The sequence below is a fragment of the Bufo bufo genome, chromosome 5 (assembly GCF_905171765.1).
Source record: "Bufo bufo chromosome 5, aBufBuf1.1, whole genome shotgun sequence".
Classification (NCBI taxonomy): Eukaryota; Metazoa; Chordata; class Amphibia; order Anura; family Bufonidae; genus Bufo; species Bufo bufo.
This window is the reverse complement of record NC_053393.1, coordinates 177,209,993-177,233,361: the sequence shown is the minus strand read 5'-3', so window position 1 is coordinate 177,233,361 and position 23,369 is coordinate 177,209,993. Positions and strand designations below refer to the sequence as shown.

Below are 23,369 nucleotides of genomic sequence, written 5' to 3'. Positions count from 1 at the left end.
CCGCAATACGGCCACGGCCGGGCAACAGCCGTGTGCATCAGGCCTCATGCGTGACATGGCAGCGTGGCTGTACCCTTGTGTATACAAAGCTGCTGCTTGTTTCTAAAACTTCTCCCTTTTTAGCAATGACCTTTCACTCTGTTACTTCCTGCATACTATTTCCTAGTCTAAGCTGGTCAGACCCAGCCCTACTGAAGAATGGAGTGAGGAGCCTTCAGATAAGGCCAAGTTCACACTACAGTTATTTGTTCAGTTATTTCCATTAGTGATTGTGAGCCAGAACCAGGTGCAGATGTTTCCATTATACCTTATCTCTGAGGCTTCACTACTGGTATTGGCTTACAATTACTGATGGAAATAACTGATCAAACAACTGAAGTGTGAACTTGGCCTAAGGTGCTCACGAATGGACGTAGCTGAAGGGCGCTTTATATATTCTTTTTCTTTTCATTGCGATATTCTGACCCCTATTCTGTTTTACAGTTTGCTAAATATTTTTATACTTTAATAGTACAGGCGTTTTCGCAAGTGGCGATGCTCATAGTTAGTGAGGCCCATAATATTTTTTTACACTTTTTATATTTTCCCTAGAGGACTTTAACAAGCAATCATCAGAGTGCTTCTCTCATAGACCTCAATGTATTAGCATTGGAGTCTATGAGACTTAGGCTTTCTGGGTCCGCTTGTGAGACCGCTTGTGAGATCCGTTTCAGGGCTCTCACAAGCGGCCCCAAAACTGATCAGTTCAGCCCCAATGCATTCTGAATGGATAAGGATCCGTTCAGAATGCATCAATTTGGTTGCGTTTGGTCTCCGTTACGTTTTTTAGACGGTCACTAAAACGCAGTTTGCAGAGTTTTGGTGACCGTCTGACGATGCGGAGCCTAACGGATCCGTCCTGACTTACAATGTAAGTCAATGTGGACGGATCCGTTTTTCACTGACACAATATGGTGCAATTGAAAACGGATCCGTCCCCCATTGATTTTCAATGTAAGGCAAGACGGATCCGTTTTGACTTGGACTTTTTAAAAAAAAAAAAATAATGCAAACAGATCCGCTCTGAACGAATACAAGCGTTTGCATTATAGGTGCGGATCCGTCTGTGCAGATACAAGACGGATCCGCACCAAACGCGAGTGTGAAAGTAGCCTTTCACAATGTTCCTGTGGAGTCCTGCAGGGTCTCCATAGAAACCTATCAGGAGGACCGAGGCTGCTGTACACAATACCTACTGTAGCTCACCGATCCCGGCTAGGGGGAGCTGGTGCACTTTAATCAGGCATTATGATGATTAAGTTTACCCAACCATGCGAGCACTGTGCTTCCCGGTCTAATTAGGTTGCGGGCACTTTTGGGATCACGTCCCGTACATTGGGCACATGAACCTAGCCAGATTTCAACCCACAATATATTGGAGATGCATCTGCGCAGTCAGGCAGCCTCGGGTGCTGTAAGCCAAGAACATCCAGCTCCACAGACACATAATAATCCATACTTTATTATATCACATAGAACCATGTCCCTCTGTTTAGCACCTATGATATGATCGAAATGATGAAACGACTGAAACGCGTAAGCAATGGTGCCCTTGACTTGCCGTTGGCTTATTTTAAATTGTATTTGATAAAGTATTGGAGATTTTTACTTGCCTGTGGAGCGGGACATTCTTGGATTGGATCCTGTTTTCCAGGATTACTATGGTTTAGAACAGTTAGGCCTCATGCACACGACCGTGCCGTTTTTTGCGGTCCGCAAACCGCGGATCTACATAAAACGGAAGCCGCCCGTCTTGCCTTCTGCAATTTGCGGAACAGGCGCCGGCAATATAAATGCCTATTCTTGTCCGCAAAGCGTGGACAAGAATAGGACATGTTATATTTTTTTAGCAGGGCCGCGGAACGGAGCCATGGATGCGGACAGCACACGGAGTGCTGTCCGCATCTTTTGCGGCCCCATTGAAGTGAATGGGTCCGCATCCAAAACGGCGGCTCGGATACGGACCCAAACAATGGTCGTGTGCATGAGGCCTTATGCTCATGTAGTTGTTACCTCATGTACATCTTTCCCATCCGCAATTTGCGGAACGTCATAGACAGCCATTGATATAACTGCCTATTCTTGTCCGCAAAACGGACAAGAATAGGACAGGTTATATTATTTTGTGGACCACAGAACAGAGCAACGGATGCAGACAGTACACGGAGTGCTGTCCGCATATTTTGAATGGGTCCACATCCAAGCCACAAAAACTGCGGCTCATATGCGGACCAAAACAAAAGTCGTATGCATGAGGCCTTATGCAGTGAAAGCAGGAAGTGACACTGCGTAACTGGGCCGATTAGCTATTCGGCTGCATGTACTATGGGTGGTACTATGTATATACTACAGATGATACTATGGTTGGTGCTGTTACCAAATCTATTTTGTACTAGTGGGATATTCCTTCCAACAAGTTGGCCACGCTCACTGAGACTAAACTCAGCCCCCCCCTCCCCCTAAACCTTTGGCTCACCTGCACTAGCATCAGAGGGGGAGAGGACATGACTGCAGCGTGAGAGTACAGTGCACTGCTTTTTTTTTTTAGACACACAAGGATATTATGTTATGTTTTGTTGGTTGTTAGTTTTTCTTTGTTTGGATTCTGGGTTTAGTGGCCCTTTAGGGTCCATTCACACGTCCGTGGAATGGGTCCGCATCCGTTCTGCAATTTCCGGAACTGGTGAGGACCCATTCATTCTCAATGAGGCAGGAATGGATGCGGAGAGCACACTATGTGCTCTTCGCATCCACATTTCTGGAGCGCGGTCCCGATCTTCCGGTCTGCAGCATCGGAAAAAAATAGAACATGTCCTATTCTTGCCCACAATTGGGGACAAGAATAAACAGTTCTATGGGGGTGCCGGCCGGGTGTATTGCGGATCCGCAATACACCACTGACGTGTGAATGAACCCTTAGGTTGGGTTCACACGGGCGTTAAGGGAAAAGATGCAGGTGCGTTGCGGGAAAATGCACGATTTTTCAGCGCGAGTGCAAAGCGTTTTTTTATGCGTTTTGCACGCGCGTGAGAAAAATCTGTATGCTTGGTACCTAGACCCGAACCCGGACTTCTTCACAGAAGTTCGGGTTTGGGATCGGTGTTGTGTAGATTTTATTATTTTCCCTTATAACATGGTTATAAGGGAAAATAATAGCATTCTTAATACAGAATGCTAAGTAAATTAGGGATGGAGGGGTTAAAAAAAGTAAAACATTTTTAAAACTCTCCTCATCCACTTGTTCGCGCAGCCCGGCTCGCCTTCTTTCTTCTTTGAGGACCTGGGAGGAAAAGGACCTTTGGTGACGTCACTGCACTCATCACATGGTCCATCACCATGGTGATGGACCATGTGGTGATCTCAGTGACGTTACCAAAGGTCCTTTTCCTCCCAGGTCCTCAAATGTGATGGACCATGTGATGAGTGCAGTGACATCACCAAAGGTCCTTTGGTCCTTTTCCTCCCAGGTCCTCAAAGAAGAAGAAAGAAGACAAGCCGGGCTGCGCGAACAAGTGGATGAGGTGAGTTTTAATTTTTTTTTTACACTTTTTTTAACCCCTCCATCCCTAATTCAGTTAGCATTCTGTATTAAGAATGCTATTATTTTTCCTTATAACCATGTTATAAGGTAAAATAATAAAGATTGGGTCCCCATCCCGATCGTCACCTAGCAACCATGCGTGAAAATCGCACTGCATCCACACTTGCATGAGGATGTTTGCAATTTTCACGCAGCCCCATTCACTTCTATGGGGCCTGCGTTGCGTGAAAAACGCACAATATAGAGCATGCAGCGATTTTCACGCAACGCACAAGTGATGCGTGAAAATCACCGCTCATCTGCACAGCCCCATAGAAATGAATGGGTCCGGATTCAGTGCAGGCGCAATGCGTTCACCTCACGCATTGCACCCGCACAGAATTCTCGCCCGTGTGAAAGGGGCCTTAAGGTGACAGGAATTTTTTCATTTTGTTGTCGCATTCATATAGCCTGTAGCTGTATGAGGGCTTTTTTTACACGATGAGTTGTATTTTTCAGTGGCACCATTTTGTGGTGCATATAACTTATTAATTTGTCCATTGTTCTTCAAATTACGACTTTCACCATGTGGCATAATTGGCATGTTAGTTTTTTGTATGGGTCAGTACACTTATGGCAATACCAAATATGTATAGTTTTATTTGTTGTTGTTTTTTTTGTTTACTACTTAGTCACACTAATAGCATATATCTTGCAAAAAAAAATATTTTATGTTGCAGCATTCACCAATGTTACTATGGTGATCAGTCTATTGATCATTGTAGTTTCACTGACATGACTGCTGCCTCAATCTTGTTTGCACACGTGTCCAGTGTTTCTTTGTTATTAGTATAGGTGGTCACGTGGCCACGTTCTCAGAAGTTTGACGCAAGCAGTGCGCACACTGAGAAAGTACCAATATACATGGAGGAAGCTAGCGGTCCTCAGTAGATGACAGAGACAATGAAGTCCATGTGTATTTTGTTTGTATAGAAGTAATCTGCTTCTTAGAGGGATTATAATGATTGTTTGTTTGGGTGTTTTATAACGTATTGAGTGGGGTTTCCAGTGTTTTGTCTTGGTTGGTTTATGGTTTTTACTAACGCTATTATGATCCTTTGTCTTATGTGCACTAGGATTTGATGCATTTTGATAAAGTTTGCTCTGCATTAGTAGTTCCTCAGGAAGAAGTGTTCTAGATCCTGACTCTGCATGATCCTGTAAGGGTGGGTTCACATCAGCGTTATGGATTCCGTTATAACATGGTTATAAAGGAAAATAACGGAATCCATAAGACGGAAGTCTTAATTGAAGTCTATGGGAATCATAACGGATCTGTCTGGTTCCCGTTATGCAAGACGGAAAAGAAAGTCCTGTTGACAGGACTTTTTTCTCCGTTTTCCATAACGGAAACGGGACGGATCTGTTATGATTCCCATAGACTTCTATTAAAGGGAACCTGTCATCAACTTTATGCCGACCTCACTGAGGGAAGCATAAAATAGTGACAGAAATGCTGATTTCAGCGGTGTGTCACTCATGAGATAATAGTAAGTGGTTGCTGAGAACCAGCATCAATCATTGCAGCCCGGGCCTTGAAAAGAGTCAAATCTACCTGAGAAGAGTCCTGGTTATCCATAATCTCCTGCTCTCTCACCCATCTGCTGATGATTGGCAGATCTCTCCTAGAGAGAAAGGGAGAAAACTAGGTAGAAGACAGTCAGTCATGAGCAGGTGGGCAGGAGAGCAGGAATTCATGAGTAACCAGGACTCTTCTCAGGTGGCCGGGACTCTTTTCCAGGCCCAGTCTGCAATGATTGTGATGTTGGTTCTCCGCAACCACTTACTTTAAACTTGTAAATGACAGACCGCTGAAATCAACTCACCTGTCTCTACTTTATTCTGCCGTTAGTATGGGCAGCACAAAGTTGATGACGGGTTCCCTTTAAGACGGAATGCCTTTTAATGGCTTCCGTATAGCATTCCGTCATAATACAAGTCTATGGGCAGCATAACTGATCCGTCCTTCCGTCTTATGGATTCGGAGCCATAACGGAATCCAGAACGCAGATGTGAACCCACCCTAATTTGTGAAAGCTGAGATAATATGCAATATACAAAAGAATCATTGTGGTTGTATAAACAGATTAGTGGGCGAGGTTCCGTCTATAGATTCTTACATTCCTAAAACTAGTAGAGCTAGTATTTCGGCACAGCACAAATAGAAAAATCACAGTAGTTCACTATTTTTAAACCTGGTCATACACATTAGGGCTCATGCACACGACCGTATGTATTTTGCTACAGATACGCAAAAAATACGGGTGACATCCGCATGCATTCCGTATTTTGCGGAACGGAACAGCTGGCCCTTCATAGAACTGTACTATGCTTGTCCGTAATGTGGACAATAAAAGGACATGTTCTATTTTTTTGCGGAACGGAAATACAGACATACGGAAACGGAATGCACACGGAAAATACGTTTGTGTGCATGAGCCCTTAGGGTGGGTCCACACCACATTTTCTGGTCCATTTGACTTATATGTTAGAGGAAAAAAAAAAGATACAAAACTCACCTTTTTTATTTTTATTTTTACAATGGAACTCTATGGTGAATGGATGCCATCAGTCTGAGGCATCCGTTTAACATATACTTTTTTGTATATGTTAACCCAGCCTTAGGCCTCATGCACACGAACGTATTTTCTTTTAGTGTCTGTTCCGTTTTTTTTTTTTTTGCGAAATTACTGAACCATTCATTTCAATGGGTCCGCAAAAAAAATGGAAGTTACTCTGTGTGCATTCCGTTTTCGTATGTCTGTATAGAACATGTCCTATTATTGTCCGCATTATGGACAAGGATAGTACTGTTCTATTAGGGGCCAGCTGTTCCGTTCCGCAAAATACGGCATGCACACGGATGGCATCCGTATGTTTTGCGGCCCCGTTTTTTGCGGACTGCAAAATACATACGGTCGTTTGCATGAGGCCTTAGACAAATGTCAGCTGAATCCCATGATTTTGGTGGGACCAGCTAGTCATCTTAGGCTACCTTCACATCAGCAGTGGCTACAATCCAGCACGCTGTTCCAGCAGGCCAGACACAAACCACATCATGCAGCGGTTTGTGTTCGGGGGGTTCTCCGCTTGCAAGCTGGACCCCATTATACTTAATGTATCATAATATACATAATATATCATGTGTTCTTTAACCCGTAGATGACCCGCGCCGTACATAGACGGCGCTACCAGACATGATTTAAGGACCAGCACCGTACATGTACGGCGCGAGGTCCGCCGGGCTCTAGGTGAAAATCGCGGGGGGCCCGGAGCGCGATGGCTGCTCTTACCAACAGGAAGCCATGCCGGGTAAGGGCAGCATCGGCTATTTCGGCCCCCCTGCATCTCAGTGCGCTGCAATTGGCCGATCAGTGAAGACGGCACATCGCAGCACCAGAAGCACATGTAAGCTGCGGGTCGGGTGAAGGTCAGGGGGAGGTGACCTTCGAGGTGAGGCAGGGGACACCAGTGTTTTCAGTCCTCTGCCAGCGCTGCGATTGGCTGGAACAATGCTCCAGCCAATGGCAGCACTATAGCTGCACAGGAAAGGGCAGAACCTCCCTGCATGCAGCCATCCTAGCTGGTGACTGCATGCTGAGAGGTTCAAAAGCCTTTTCTTACGAAGAAAAACATCCAAGTCAGGCTACATTTTGCAAAAGCACATCTGAAGTCTCCCAAAAGCATGTCAGAAAAGGTGTTATCGTCTGATGAAACCAAGGTTGAACTTTTTGGCCATAATTCCAAAAGATATGCTTGGCGCAAAAACACCACTGCACATCACCAAAAGAACACCATACCCACAGTGAAGCATGGTGGTGGCAGCATCATGGAGTCCCAGGCTATGAGCTGTGCGCTACGATTGGCCAGCGCTGCAGCAAGGAACAACCCTAATACAAAAACTCCGCCCAGTACAACAGAGGGAGCTGCAGACACCGGAGCCTATACCGGGCGAACGGAGCGGCGCCCAGACATACTAGTAAGTGCAGGGGGACCCCTGGGCGCCGCTCTACCCACTGATATAGTTAGTTTTTAGTTTTTAAACTAGTGAAAGGTCCTCTTTAAGCTAGAGGGAATTATGAACAGTTCCAAATACCAGTCAATATTGGCACAAAACCTTCAGGCTTCTGTTAGAAAGCTGAACATGAAGAGGAACTTCATCTTTCAGCATGACAACGACCCAAAGCATACATCCAAATCAACAAAGGAATGGCTTCACCAGAAGAAGATTAAAGTTTTGGAATGGCCCAGCCAGAGCCCAGACCTGAATTGAAAATCTGTGGGGTGATCTGAAGAGGGCTGTGCACAGGAGATGCCCTCGTAATCTGTAAGATTTGGAGTGTTTTAGCCAAGAAGAGTCAAAATGTGCCAAGCTGATAGACTCATACCTAAAAATGCTGTAATAAAATCGAAAGGTGCTTTAACAAAGTATTAGTTTGAGAGTGTGCACACTTATGCAACCATATTGTTTTATTTTTATGTTTTTTCTTCCCTCTACCTAAAAGATTTCAGTTTGTTTTTTTAATTGAGTTGTACAGTTTATAGGTCACATTAAAGGTTGAAAAAATTTCAGAAATTATTTTTGTCTCATTTTTTTACATCACAGAAACCTGACATTTTAACAGGGGTGTGTAGACTTTTTATATCCACTGTATATGTTAATTTTTAGCTAGTGTTCTTTTTTTGTATCTGTAGTAAATTTTTATACTGCAGTGTCTGCACGAACGCACCAAACGTCCGCTTGCGTGCGTTCTGCAGCCCTGAGCACCAATAAGTACAATTTTTTTTTACTGGTCGCTTTTGTGCTCCGTTCTGAAATGGTAGAGTCCGAATTTGGCGTAAACAGAATGAGAACATGTATCCATCCTCTGGCTACTTCCAGCAGGATAATGCACCATGTCACAAAGCTCGGTTTCTTGAACATGACAATGAGTTCACTGTACTAAAATGGCCCCCACAGTCACCAGATCTCAACCCAATAGAACATCTTTGGGATGTGGTGGAACGGGAGCTTCGTGCCCTGGATGTGCATCCCTCAAATCTCCAACTGCAAGATGCTATCCTATCAATATGGGCCAACATTTCTAAAGAATGCTATCAGCACCTTGTGGAATCAATGCCACGTATTAGTATGGTGTTCCTAATAATAATTCTTTAGGTGAGTGTATATATATATATGATAGAAATCTATTTTAGTTTGGTAGTGTTAGTGTAGGTTTGTGCGTGCATCCAGCATATTATTATTTATTTATTTTTACTCTTTTCTCTCTATATTAAATTTATACCAAGCCCCATCACGTGTGAAAACACTACATACACACCCCATACTAAATAAAATTTTAGACATTTCACACAAAACACCCCAATAAAATAAAAATGTCCCGTCCGTCCCAACGAGTTTACTCAGCTGAAGAGGCATACGCCTATCTTCCTTTGATACTGAGTCAGCCAGTGAGGGAGGATGCCACTTTCCTCTACTCCTCTACCTCCTCATGATCATCATCATCCACTGATGAGGGACCCTCTAAAAGGCGCCCCAGGGTAGCAGCGGAGGCAGCCCCCCAGAGTGACCCCATATGTACCCCACCCCCTGACGATTATCAACCCCAAATTCCGGATTTTGTGGGCAACTCCGGAATACAGATAGAAAGTGCGAGCTTCTCTGAAGATTTTGTAAATTTAAAGGCGTTCTGCAGTTTGTTTAAACTGATGATCTATCCTCTGGATAGATCATCAGCATCTGACCGACGGGGGTCCGACACCCGCTACCCCCGCCGATCAGCTGTTTGAGAAGGCAGCCGGAGCTCCTTTTCAGTGTTTACCGCTGGCCCAGTGACTTCACGACTAGTATCAACTGGCCTGGGCGGGGCTAAGCTCCGTTCACTTGAACCCCCCCCCCCCCCACCGGTCAGATGCTGATAATCTATCCAGAGGATAGATCATCAGTTCAAACAAACTGCAGAACCCCTTTAATGGTGGCCCAAACCAATTTGTACGCCCAACAATTTATAGCTCAGAACCCTACCTTGCCATATGCTAGACCCCTAGGTTGGACCCCAGTAAGTGCAGCAGAGATGAAGTTTTGGGGACTCGTGCTGCATATGGGCATAGTAAAGAAGCCAAACGTCAGACAATATTGGAGTTCGGACACTTTCCACCAGACTCCAATTTACAGTAACATCATGACCCGGAAGTGTTTTGAGTCCATTCGGAAATTCCTACACTACAATGACAATGCACAGTGCCCACCCCAAAATGACCCGACATTTGACCGTCCGTTTAAGGTTAGGCCCATCCTTGACCACTTTAACACCAAGTTTGCTGAGGTGTACACCCCTGATTAAAATGTACGTGTAGATGAGTCCCTGTTACTTTTCAAAGGCTGGGTTCAGACCTGAGCATATTCGATATGCGCTTTTTACAGGCGTTTGTATCGGGCATTTTTAATGGGCGGAAACAAGCAAACGCCCATTTAGGCGCGTTCCTGCTGAAGTCTATGGGCGAGAACGCACGACAATACGCCCCAAAGAAGCTCCTGTACTTCTTGAGGCATAAGGGGTTTTACAGCGCGTTCGTACGCGCTGTAAAACGCTCAGGTGAGAACCATGCCCATAGGGAAACATTGGTTTTTGCCTGTTGAGCGTTTTACAGCGCGTAGGAACGCGATGTAAAACGCTCAGGTCTGAACCCAGCCTTAGATTCCGCCAGTACCTGCCTAGCAAACGGGCAAGGTATGGCATAAAAATGTACAAACTTTGTGAGAGTAGCTCCGTATACACCCACAAGTTCCGCGTTTATCAAGGGAAAGGTTCCCGCATAGAACCCCCAGAATGCCCCCCCATCCTAGGAGTTAGTGGAAAGATTGTGTGGGACTTGTTGCACCCACTGCTGGATAAGGGTTACCACCAATATGTGGATAACTATTATACCAGCATACCCCTATTCAGGTCCCTAACTGCCAGAAGTACTGTGGCTTGTGGCACAGTGCGCAAAAATCTGAGAGGCCTCCCTAGATCCCTGGTAGGGCAACCACTGAGAATGGGTGAAAGTAGGGCTCTCCGCAATGAGAACATGCTGGTGGGTAAGTACAAGAACAAGAGGTACGTCCTTGTACTGACCACCATTCACACTAATTCAAACCATTTTTTTTATCCTGGACTACAACAGGCACATGGGAGGGGTGGATCTTGCAGATCAACTTATAAAGCCCTACAGTGCCGAACACATTGTACAGATGGCAATGTGCAATGCGTACGTGCTATTTCAATCTGCAGGCCACAGAGGAACTTTCCTTCAGTTCCAAGAGGTGGTTATCAAGGCCTTAATTTTTCAAAGCAAGGCTGGGGAGGGTCCCAGTACTTATGGAAGTTATGGTGGTCGTGTTGTACCAGGGCAACATTTTCCAGGTCAAGTTTCCCAGACAGCAAGGAAGGGAAGGACCCAAAAAAGATGCAGGATGTGTTCCAAAAGGGGGATAAGGAAAGACACCATTTACCACTGCGAAACCTGCCCTGAAAAACCTGGCCTGTGCATGCAGGAGTGTTTAAGAATCTACCACACATCCATGGAGTATTAATTTCATCCTTGATGTACCCTGTAATTTTACCACCTTATACCTCTGATTTAGGCCTCATGCACACGACCGTTGTGTGCATCCGCGGCCGTTGTTCCGTTTTCCGTTTTTTTTTCGCGGACCCATTGACTTTCAATGGGTCCGTGGAAAATCGGAAAATGCACCGTTTGGCTTCCGCGTCCGTGATCCGTTTTCCAGTCCGTGAAAAAAATATGACCTGTATTATTTTTTTCACGGACAAAGTCAATGGGTCCGTGAAAAATCACGGATGCACACAAGATAGTCATCCGCATCCGTGATCCGTGATCCGTGTCAGTTTTTCCTATCATTTTCAATGCAAACTTGACTTCGTTTTTTTTTTTCACTTTTCATGTCCGTGGATCCTCCAAAAATCAAGGAAGACCCACGGAAGAAAAAACGGTCACGGAACAACGGAAATCCGTTTTGCGGACCGCAAAAAAAAACGGTCGTGTGCATGAGGCCTTAGTCCGCATAGCTTACATATCCACTTTTCACCAGCCACTATATATTCATTTCTATGAAACACCTGTTAGGTCAAAAGTGCCCTTTCCACCCCTAAAAAAGTTCGTATGGGGGTCCACTTTCCAAAATAGGGTCACTTCTTGGGGTTTTAAATTTCTGGGGACCTCAGGAAATTTTTTCAATGCAACATGTTAGCTAAAATCCATATCTACCAATTCAGGCTTGCAAAAAACATATTTTGCACTTTGTCTCTAGAGCCCTGCTGTGCGCCAATACAGCAGGCTACAAGAACATATGGGGTTTTCGCAAAATGGGGAGAAAATGGGAAACCTATACTGGGGTGCATTTTCTCCTTTTAACCCCCTTGTGAAAGTGAAAAATTGGGGTCTGCTAGTAATTTTTCATTTTTACAAATGTGTGCTTTGAAATGCTTCTCTCAAGTAATTCTGCCTTTTGTGAGACACCTGTTTGCTAAAAAAGTACCCTTTCCTCACTTAAAATGTTCGTACGGGGGTGCTCTTTCCGAAATGGGGTCACTTACTGGGGTTTGTAATTTCTGGGGACCTTAGGAAATTTTTTAAATGCGACATGACAGCTAATGTCTACCAATTCAGATCAGCAAAATCCATATTTAGCTGTTTGACTCTAGAGCCCTGCCATGCGCCCATACATAATTTTTTAGCACATTTGCGGGGAAATGGGGGACAAAATGTGAGGTGCATTTTGTCCTGTTACCCCTTGTGAAAGTGAAAAAAGTGAAAGTGAAAAATTTGGGTGTAAAGCAACTTTTTCTGGAAAAAAAATTTCATTTTTTCATTTTCACAGCCAAGCGTTTCCTAATTCTGTGAAACGCCTGATGGGTCAAAGTACTCACTACACACTTTAAAATATTCCTTGAGGTGTGTAGTTTCCGGAATGGGGTCACTTTTTGGGGGTTTCCACTGTAGGGCCACCTCAGGGTGTCTTCATATCCGACATAGCTCCCAATTACCATTCCAGCTAAATCCTCTCTCATAACCGCCATATGGTGCTCCTTCTACTCTGAAGCCTGCCGCGCAGCCATACATAATTTTTTTAGCACATATGGGGTGTTGGCATATTCCAGGGGAAATGGGGAACAAAATGTGGGGTGCATTTTGTCCTGTTACCGCTTGTGAAAGTGAAAAATTTGGGCCTAAAGTCTATTTTTCTGGAAAAAAATTGTAATTTTTCATTTTCACAGCCAATTCCATGAATCACCTTTTGAGGACAAATTTTCCAGAATGGGGTCACTTTTGGGGGGTTTAGGCTAGTTTCACACTTGCGGCAGGACGGTCCTGTGGCTGTTCGCCGTGCCCCCGCTCCGTCCCCATTGACTATAATGGGGATGGGGGCGGAGCTCCGGCGCAGCACGGCGGTGCACGGAGAAAGCCGCCGGACTAAAAAACCTGACATGCAGTAATTTTAGTCCGGCGGCCTTAAGCCGTGCACCGCTCCGCCCCCATCCCCATTATAGTCAATGGGGACGGAGCGGCGGCCCGGGGGCACGGCGAAACAGCCGCAGGACGGATCCGACATGGTGAACAGCCTGTCGGATCCGTCCTGCCGCAAGTGTGAAAATACCCTTACACTCTCGGGGTACCACAGGGTGTCTTCATATGCGACATAGTTCCCAAAAGCCAATCCTGCAAAATCTGTCCTCCAAAAGCCTTATGGCGCGATTTCTCTCTTAAACCCTGCCACGCGCCCATACATCATTTTTTTTTTTAGCACATATGGGGTATTGGCGTATTCGGGGGGAAATGGGGAACAAAATGTAGTGTGCATTTTGTCCTTTTTTCCCTTGTGAATGTGTAATATGTGGGTGTAAATCAACTTTTTTTTGGAATAAATTGTAATATTTCATTTTCACAGCCAAGCATTTCCTAATTCTGTGAAACGTCTACAAGCTAGTTTCCAAAATTGGTTCACTTTTGGGGGGTTTCCACTGTAGGGTCACCATATGTGACATAGCTCCCAATTACCATTCCAGCTAAATCCACTCTCCAAAAGCCATATGGTGCTCCTTCCACTCTGAAGCCTGCCTTTCATTCCCATTTTCATTTAATTCTCGTGGGGCACCTAGGGTTAACAAAGTTTGTAAAATCAGTTTTGAATAGCTTGATGGGTGTAGTTTCTAAAATGGGGTGGTTTCTAATATGTAAGCCCCAGAAAGTGACTTCATAACTGAACTGGTCATGAAAAAATTGGGGTTTGGAAAGGTTCTTAAAGATTTACTTCTAAGCCTTCTAACGTCGCCAAAAAATGAAATGTCATTTTCAAAATGATCCAAACATGAAGTAGACATAATGGGGAATGTAAAGTAATAACTTTTTTTGGAGGTATTACTATGTATTATAGAAGTAGAGAAATAGAAATTTGGAAATTTTCAAATTTTTCAATTTTTTATAAATAAAAATGAAATTTTTTGACTCCATTTTACCACTGTCTTTGAAGTACAATATGTGACGAGAAAACAATCTCAGAATGGTCTGGATATGTAAAAGCGTTTTTAAAGTTACTACATAAAGTGACACATGTCAGATTTGCTAAAAATGGCCTGGTCCTTAAGGTGAAAAATGGCAGGGACCTGAAGGGGTTAATGGGGCTGGGTCCGGTGAATTCCGGCAGGCTATTCTCTTTCGGTATTCACATCGCTGGTGTGAAATCAGCCTAAGGCCTCTTTCACACGATCGTATGGCTTTTTCAGTGTTTTGCGGTCCGTTTTTCACGGATCCGTTCAGTTTTTTTTGTTTCCGTTGTGTTTCTGTTTTTCCATTCCGTTTTTCCGTTTGGCATATACAGTATACATAGAAAAAATAAGGCTGGGCATAAAATTTTCAGTAGATGGTTCCGCAAAAAAACGGAAAGGATACGGAAGACATACGGATGCATTTCCGTATGTGTTCCCTTTTTTTTGCGGACCCGATGACTTGAATGAAGCCACGGAACGTGATTTGTGGGCAATAATAGGACCTGTTCTGTCTTTCAACAGAACGGAAATACGGAAACAGAATGCATACGGAGTACATTCCGTTTTTTTTTTTAAATGGTTCTGTATACGGAACGCAAAAAACGGCCCCTAAACGGGGAAAAAATCTAAAACAGTTGTGGTATATGGGGGCGTCTCATCTCTCCTGTAGTGGCAGATGTCAGGGACATATGGATTGGGCAGTTGGATTTCAGCTGCTTGACCCTTTTTATTAAGCCACTGCCAAAGGTTTCTCAAGGGCCCTGCACATAAATGCCCTTTGCTGAAGTGAGACAGCCCCTTTAATGACACAGTACATCCTCCTGGGACACCCCCGTTAAAGTCTTTTTCTCTGTATTTTCAGTGAAAAAGCAGAATACATATATGATGTAACATATCCATGGCCGTGTATTGTAAATATGGTAATTGAACCCCGCATTATGTGGTTTTGTTCAGCCAGAACACCCTGCTGAAAAACCCTCACATATAAAGAGGCAAACAACATAAAGCCTTGTATACTTTGATTTTTGAATCCTGTGGATTGGATAGACTGACGGTGACTGTTTTTTTTTTGTAGACAGGCAGATTGCAACCATCAAGAGGGCACCTAGGATGCAGAAAAAAGCACATGGACGTCACATGTTTAAGGAGCCCCTGTGATATACAGAAAAATGGCTGTAGTGAGGACTGGACTCGGCACGGAAAAGAGTTCCCGTCTTAGGAGGAGAAATGTGTTGTTGTTGAAGTGCCTTGGTTTCATTTTTGTCGTTATTTTTTTCTGTGAGTTCTTGCTGTACTACCTTGTTATAATCCAGTGCCACTGGCCACATCTGGAGACTACTCCCAGTCCGCACCCAACATCTCCACTGAAGGCTATGTTCTTATCAGACACTCATCTGCTTGGGGAAATCACTGGTCACTGGTTTGATAAATTAAGAAGGTGAGCACTGAGAAGAACGGGAATAGTTATGTGCAATATTTCTGCAAAGTAAGCAGTAAAACTAAGGCTTCATGCGCACGACCATTATTTTTATCCGTGTACTATTCACACTGACCCATTTATTTCTATGGGCTCATGCACACATCTGCATTTTTAGTGCATCCGTGTATCTGTTCCGCGGATTATTCTGGTCTGTATAGTGGACGAGAATAATTCCTTTTTATTGTAGGGAGTTTGAAAAATGCGGACTGCACACAGAAGGTATCTGTATTTTGCACATCTGTCGTTTGCGGACTGAAATACGATACGGTCATGTGCATGAAGCCTAAACGACAGACAATAACTTTCCCATAATATATCATGTATTCTTTGGTTAGGGAATGGCAGATGGAGCGGGCCTACCAGAGTGCCATTTGGTTACTGCAGCCGGACATTGTTTTTATCCTTGGGGATCTGTTTGATGAAGGAAAATGGAGTAACTCTAAGGTGAGATACATATAGATATGTAACCTTGCTACTGACTGTGTTGGAATAAACATGAGCTTGTGTGAAACATATTTCCTTCCTTCCTATCTTTCTTCCTCTCCTTTTCCTTCATTCGTTCCTCCTCGCAATGGCCACATGCAATAAGTTGACCACTTCATGTCTTTCTAAATGGGGGATCTGTTGTCCTGCTGGAAGCCTAGATAAGGCTTTATTCACACGACCGTATGAATGGGTCTGCATCCGTTCCGCAATTTTTTAGCACGGGTGCGGACCCATATAGAGCATGTCCTATACTTGTCCGCAATCGTAGACAAGAATAGGCATTTTCTAAATAGCTCCGGCCCTGTGTGTTCTGCAGAATGCCGGTATCCATGTTTTGTGGACCGCAGAACATGGCACAGTCGTGTGAATGTACCCTAAGGCAGGGTGACAACACTATAAGCACAAATGAGGCTCATTATGCTGCTTCCCTGTAGGGTTGTCACAATACCAGAATTTGGACTTTGATTCTGATACCAAGTGCAGTATCATGATACCAAAACAATACTTTGCCGAAGGAGGAATGGGGTATGTTTGTTGTGGGTTTTCTAATCTATTGTTGCTGGAAAACTGCATTTTCACCCATAAAACCATGTACCCATTGAAAATCTAACAACTTGGTAGTTTTTTTTTTGGGTGAAACAAGGCTTATTCAGCAAAATCGAGCACAATGTACAATCAATAAGAAAACCATGACAAACATAACCTGCCTCAGTAATGCTCCTGAGTGGTACTGTTATGTACTGTATAGAGTTAATGTGAGAGGTACATGATATGGTTACTTATAATATGAGGCACATGGAGGTCCGAATTGATAAAATCATGTGTTTGTATTAATAGTAAGCGTCCTCATTAAGTACCTCCTCACATAATCGGCAATATGGGGTTAAAGGGGTTATCCTGGAAAAAATAATGATAACTTATCCTCAGGATAGGTCATCATTATTACATCAGCGGGGGTTGAAGTCCCAGCATTCCAACTAATCAGCTGTTTCACCGGAGCTCTCCAAGCTCAGCGCCATTGACTTGAATGAGGCTGAGCTGCAACTAGGCCATGTGACCGATGTACGGTGCTGTCACTGGCCTAGGAAGAGGCTGCAGCGCTCAAGGCGTCTTCTAACAGCTGAGTGGTGGGGGTCCCGAGGATAAGTCAAATATATTTTCCTGAATAACCCCTCTAATCCCTTTTAAGACACATAGGGGGAGATTTATCAAACTGGTGTAAAGTAGAACTGGCTTAGTTGCCCATAGCAGCCAATCAGATTCCACCTTTCATTTTTCACAGCTCCTTTGGAAAATGAAGGGTGGAATCTGATTGGTCGCTGTGGGCAACAAAGCCAGTTCTACTTTATACAAGTTTGATAAATCTCCCCCATAGTGTTATTAATTTTGAACCTCCATGTGCCCCACATTTTATAGTAAGCAACCTCATCAAGTACCCACAGGCGAACCCCATGTTGCCTATTATGTGAGGAGATACTTTGAGGTCACTTTTACTATTAATGTGAGGCACCAGGAGGTACTAAGGTAATAACTCCATGTGCCCCACATTTATAGTCAGCAACCTCATCAAGTACCCACAGGCGAACCCCATGTTGCCTATTATGTTAGGAGATACTTTATGAGGTCACTTTTACTATTAATGTGAGGCACCAGGAGGTACTAAGGTAATAACTCCATGTGCCACACACTAATAATAAGTGAGTCCATCATTTATCTCACATAATGGCGCTAACCCCAATGCTCCTCTGTGCTGCCGGCTGCTAACCATCCATATTTCTGTGTCTTTATGTCAGACTGGCTAAATATCTGATTTAGCATCACTGTGCTAAACCCTGACTGAATGGCGCGACGGACACACACGTCGTCCTAATGAAGCAGACCCTTTGTGTCATCACTTGCACGTCACACCACTCTCCCTTTCTGACACATCATTGGTGGCAGTGGAGAATAAAGAAAGCATGCCTCACTTCCCACTGTGGCCGCTGATAGAAAAGGTGGGCAGTGGGTGCTGAGAGGCCGCTGATCATAACATGGCACACGGCAGCTTGTGCGCGCACTCTGCTACTAAGCTGCACAATAGTGACGGTACTGAACCAAGAAGTATATGGAAATAGTATTGATCTGATGATCTTGCAACCCTACTATGTATCTATCATCTTGTAAAAATGTCTGTCAGAGGCAGCTACATACATCTAGAACAGTGGTTCTTAACCTGGGTTCGATCGAACCCCAGGGGTTCGGTGAGTCAGTCTCACGGGTTCGGCCGCCGGCCCTGGGGGGCCGCTTTGATAGGTGGCTGCCACAAGACAGGAAAATATTTATTTCCTGTTACTCAGACTCCTTTTGCGCCCTCTGCGGCTCATGATCAAAAGAGCCGTGCGAGCGCAATGATTTTGCTTCCGCCAGCCGCCGGATGTGAGCGGCATATGACGACATGACGTCATATCCGGCGGCTGCGCGGCGGCGGATCTAGTGACTGCACAGCATGGTGGCGGCGGCGGCATCCTGTCCCTCCTGCACACAGACACCGGCATCACTGAGCTAAGCTGACCTGTTGTACTACAGGTAAGAGTAAAGGGGCTTGGAGGACCTATTGTGTATTGTATTTAAGGGGTCAGCAGTGTATTGGGGTGGCAAGGATGGGGGTCAGCAGTGTATTGGGGTGGCTAGGAGGGGGGTCAGCAGTGAATTAGGGGGGCTGGGAAGGGGGTCATCATTGTATTAGGTGGGCTGGGATTGTTTTGGGAGGGGGTCAGCAGTGTATTGAGGGACTGGGGGGTCAGCAGTGTATTGGGGTGGCTGGGAGGCTGGGGGTCAGTAGTGTATTAGGAGGTTGGGAGGGGGGTCAGCAGTTTATTAGGTGGTGGGAGGGGATAAGCAGTGTATTAGGGGGGTGGGAGGGTGTTCAGCAGTGTATTGGGGGTGGTGGGGAGGGGGCAGCAGTGTAGTAGATAGTGGAGAGGGGGGGGGGGGCAGTAGTATATTAGGCGCAGTGACTTATGGGGCTGACATAGATTTTTTTTCCCAGGGCTGCTTTGTATCCCCAGTCCGGCCCTGGAGGTCAAGACACACACCCGACTCGCCCCGCTTGTCCATCATTGGCTGCAGGTGATCACGCAACATCGCTTGGCCTATCCCTTCATACTAACTATGTCGAGCAAAAAAAGAAAGTGGTCGGACGAATATGTACAATATGGATTCACATGTATAACGGAACGTGATGGGAGTCAGCGTCCTAACTGTATGATTTGCAATGCCAAGTTGAGCAATTCTAGTCTAGCACCGGCAAAACTAAGAGAACACTTCCTTAAGCTGCATGGAGATGGAAAATACAAGAACACAACGCTCGCTGAATTCAAGGTGAGGAGAGCCAGATTCGATGAAAAGGCTAGTCTGCCTGTTCTCGGCTTTGTACCCATCAACAAACCGATCCTCATAGCATCGTACGAAGTTGCTTGCCTGATCGCAAAGCAGGGCAAACCCCACACCATTGGTGAAACACTCATAAAACCAGCTGTGTTGAAGATGGCGAATATCATGCTGGGAAAAGCGGCTGAAGTTAAGTTATCCCAAATTCCTCTTTCAAATGACACCATCAGCGACAGAATAGAGGACATGAGCAAAGACATCTTGGCTCAAATAGTTGCAGATCTGATTTCAAGCCCGGCAAAATTCAGCCTTCAACTCGACGAGACCACAGACGTCTCCAATCTAAGCCAGCTTGCAGTATTCGTGCGCTATGTGAAAGACGACGTGATAAAGGAAGAGTTTTTATTTTGTAAGCCTCTTACAACAACAACTAAGGCAGCCGATGTGAAGAAACTTGTGGATGACTTCTTCAAAGACAACAATCTTTCGTGGGATATGGTTTCTGCAGTTTGTTCGGATGGAGCTCCAGCCATGCTGGGAAGAAAGTCTGGTTTTGGTGTGCTAGTGAAAGCCGATGCACCACACATCATTGTTACGCATTGTATTCTGCATAGGCCTGCATTGGCAACAAAAACCTTGCCTCCAAAACTGGCAGAAGTATTAAAAATTGTAGTGGAATGTGTGAACTATGTGCGAAATAGTGCTCTGAGGCACCGCATCTTCAGGGAGCTGTGTAAAGAAATGGGATCTGAATTTGAGGTACTTCTGTACCATTCCAACGTTCGGTGGTTATCCCGGGGACAGGTGTTGAATCGTGTTTTTGCCGTGCGTGTGGAATTAGCCCTGTTTTTGCAAGAGCACCAACATTGTCATGCAGATTGCTTCAAAGATTCTGAGTTCATTCTCATTTTAACGTACATGACTGATATCTTTGCAGCTATAAATCATCTCAATCAACAGATGCAGGGCGGTGGAGTCAACATCATCGAAGCGAAAGAAAACCTGAAGGCTTTTTAAAAAAAGCTACCGTTATGGAAACGACGAATAGAGAACGATAACTTCGCAAACTTTCCCCTGCTAGACGACTGTGTAAGTAAGATCGAAGATGTATCTGGAATCGGAGACATTTCTGTACCCACTGAACTGAAGCAAGCAATTGCCACGCACTTAGATGAGCTTGCAACGTCTCTTGATGGATACTTCCCTACAAGAGAGTCATATCCAGCATGGGTGAGACAGTCGTTCACATTTAGTGTTGAGACAACAGATGTCAATGATGAATACCTCGATGAAATCATTGAACTTCAGCAGAGCCAGGTTCAACAGCAACTTTTCAGAACAACAACGCTCTCAACGTTTTGGTGTCAACAAATGGTAACGTACCCTGTTATTGCTAAGAAAGCTCTGGAGTTTTTCATACCGTTTGTTACAACATATCTTTGCGAGCAATCCTTTTCAAGGATGCTGGACATAAAAACGAAGAAAAGGAACAGACTTTGTTGCGAAAATGACATGAGAGTGGCACTTGCCAAGGTAAAGCCGCGCATTTCTGACCTGGTCTCTGAAAGACAACAGCAGAAGTCACACTGATTTGCAGTAAATATTCATTATTATGTTTTTATTTTTGTGTGAAAATCATGTTTTAATGGTTTTGTTCTTTGTTCTTAGAAGGAATCATTTTTATTGGCATTTTTGTAAATTGGCAAAATGAGCCATACTTCGCAATATTTCAAAGTATAACATTAGGTGCCTACGCAGTAGGCTTGCTCTTAAGACAATAGTATACAAGTAGAAATTGCATATCTGGTGAGGTCTGTAACAAATAGACCGTAACATTGAGGGAAAATGGGGGGGGAGGAAAGAAAGGGGAGGAGAGAAGGGGTTTGGGATGAACCCTAACTCAGTCTATCCGAGTCAGAGAGACCTATGTCCACTAGGCGTATCCTACTGTCTTCACTCTTAGTGCAGGAACGTCTTGGTTATTCAGGGGGTATAGTTGGAGTTATGGAGCCATGGATCCCAAGTGAGTATCCTGGATTTAAGGGAGATAATCGTGGGAGGCAGTAAACTCTCGTATCTACATGACTTGTTAATCTCCTGTATAACCTCTGTTATAGTCGGTGAGATGGATTGCTTCCAATAACGTGTAACGATCAATTTAGCGCTAAGTAGGACGTGACCTACCAGGTTTCTACAATTTAAGGGGATGGAATGTATACCCAAGAACAAGAGAGCCAACTCAGGGCAAGGATCCACAGCCCGAGCTAGTATCCCAGAGATCAGGTCAAAAACACTGTGCCAGTAAGGGGTAATTACGGGACATGCCCATAGGATATGAAGTAGAGAACCTCTAGAACCGCATCCTCTCCAGCAGTTGGGGGAGGATGTAGGATAAATTGTATTTAGTCTCTGTGGGGTGAAATACCAGTGTAGGAGGGTCTTCAACCCCGCTTCGTAGTGGGTAACGCATTTGAAATTGGAAACCAGAAATCTGATAGCTTGTGCCCAATCTTCTACTGGAAATGTCTTCCCCAGGTCTATTTCCCATTTTTGGATAGGTAAGGTTTTGACAAAAGTGGCTTTGTCCCCTAGAACATCGTACACATATCGCGTAGTATGTTTTTTAAAAAGGAGCGGGAACTGGAATAATCTCAATATGTCGGAATTTATTGAGGGTGGATTCTGCGTAATCTGCGCAACAAAGTGTCTAATCCTAAGGAAATTATAGAATTCGGTATGCGGCAATGCGAATAAACTGTGAATAGAATCAAAGGGGAAAAGACAGCCGTCTGACATAATTTGAGATATAGAGGTGATCCCCTTTTCTCTCCAATTTGTCAAATTGATGTCAGGAATATTTAATTCCAATGTTCTCATGGTGGCGTGTGTTAAGAGGGTGGACGTCATGTCTTTCTGAACAGTATGAATCATGGACCACAGGTTACAAACATGCTGTATAGTGAGCAGATTCCTGCGTGATTGGGAAGGGTTCCACAGTTGTTGAATTAAGTAATCTTTCAAAGAAGCGGGTTTTATAGTGGAAGATTCAATCTGAATCCAGGCCTTTGTGTCGTCAGGGATCCACCATTCCCGGGCAAAGGAAAGTGCTACCGCTCGAAAGTAGTCTCTAATATCAGGAAGGCTTAGTCCGCCAGCGCGCTTTTTCTTAAAGAGTAATGCTCTCGCTACTCTGGGTTTGGTTGGACCCCATATGTATTTACCTACGTTCAACTGCGCTTTTTTGAAAAATGTCATAGGGATCGGGATTGGGAGAGCTCTAAATATATATATAAACTTAGGAAGGGTCATCATTTGAAATGATGCCACTCTACCCACCCAGGATAATGCTTTCATAGAAAAGCTGTTGAGATCGCTCAACATGGTGTCTAGGAGAGGGAGGTAGTTCCTATTGTATAGTAGAGAGCAAGGAGAGGTAATCTTTACCCCCAAATACGGGAGCTCTGATGTTTGCCAGTCCAAATCATGAGAGGATTTTAAAGAGGCCACCTCCGCTAGTGGCATATTAATAGGGAGAGCTTGAGATTTGGCATTGTTGATTTTATAATATGAAAGGGACCCATAATCTGCAATCATTGAAAGGGCAGCGTCTAGTGAGTTACTGGGGTCAGTTAACGTGAGGATAATGTCATCTGCGTATAGCGTGATTTTGTGAGACTTGTTACCTATTTCCATTCCAGCTATTAAAGGTGAATTCCTAACAGATTGCGCCAAGGGTTCCAGTGCCAACACGAACAATAGAGGCGATAGGGGGCAGCCCTGTCTGGATCCGTTAGTAATACTAAATGGATCTGACACCACTCCATTAACCCATACCTTCGCAGACGGAGAAGAATATAGGCTATGAATA

The 23,369-nt window shown here is 44.5% G+C and overlaps 1 protein-coding gene across 3 annotated transcripts in view; it reads left to right on the top strand.

Annotated features, from left to right (window-relative positions):
- MPPE1 (metallophosphoesterase 1) overlaps positions 1-23,369 on the top strand; it is a 141,391-nt gene that overhangs the window by 17,363 nt on the left and 100,659 nt on the right. For 2 of the 3 annotated variants that reach the window (XM_040433537.1, XM_040433539.1), the window contains exons 2-3: positions 15,242-15,604; positions 15,982-16,090. In XM_040433537.1, the coding sequence (XP_040289471.1) occupies positions 15,336-15,604; positions 15,982-16,090 (378 nt within the window). In that variant the 5' untranslated portion in view covers positions 15,242-15,335. The remainder of the gene's footprint in view (positions 1-15,241; positions 15,605-15,981; positions 16,091-23,369) is intronic. The other variant, XM_040433538.1, reaches the window with a different exon arrangement.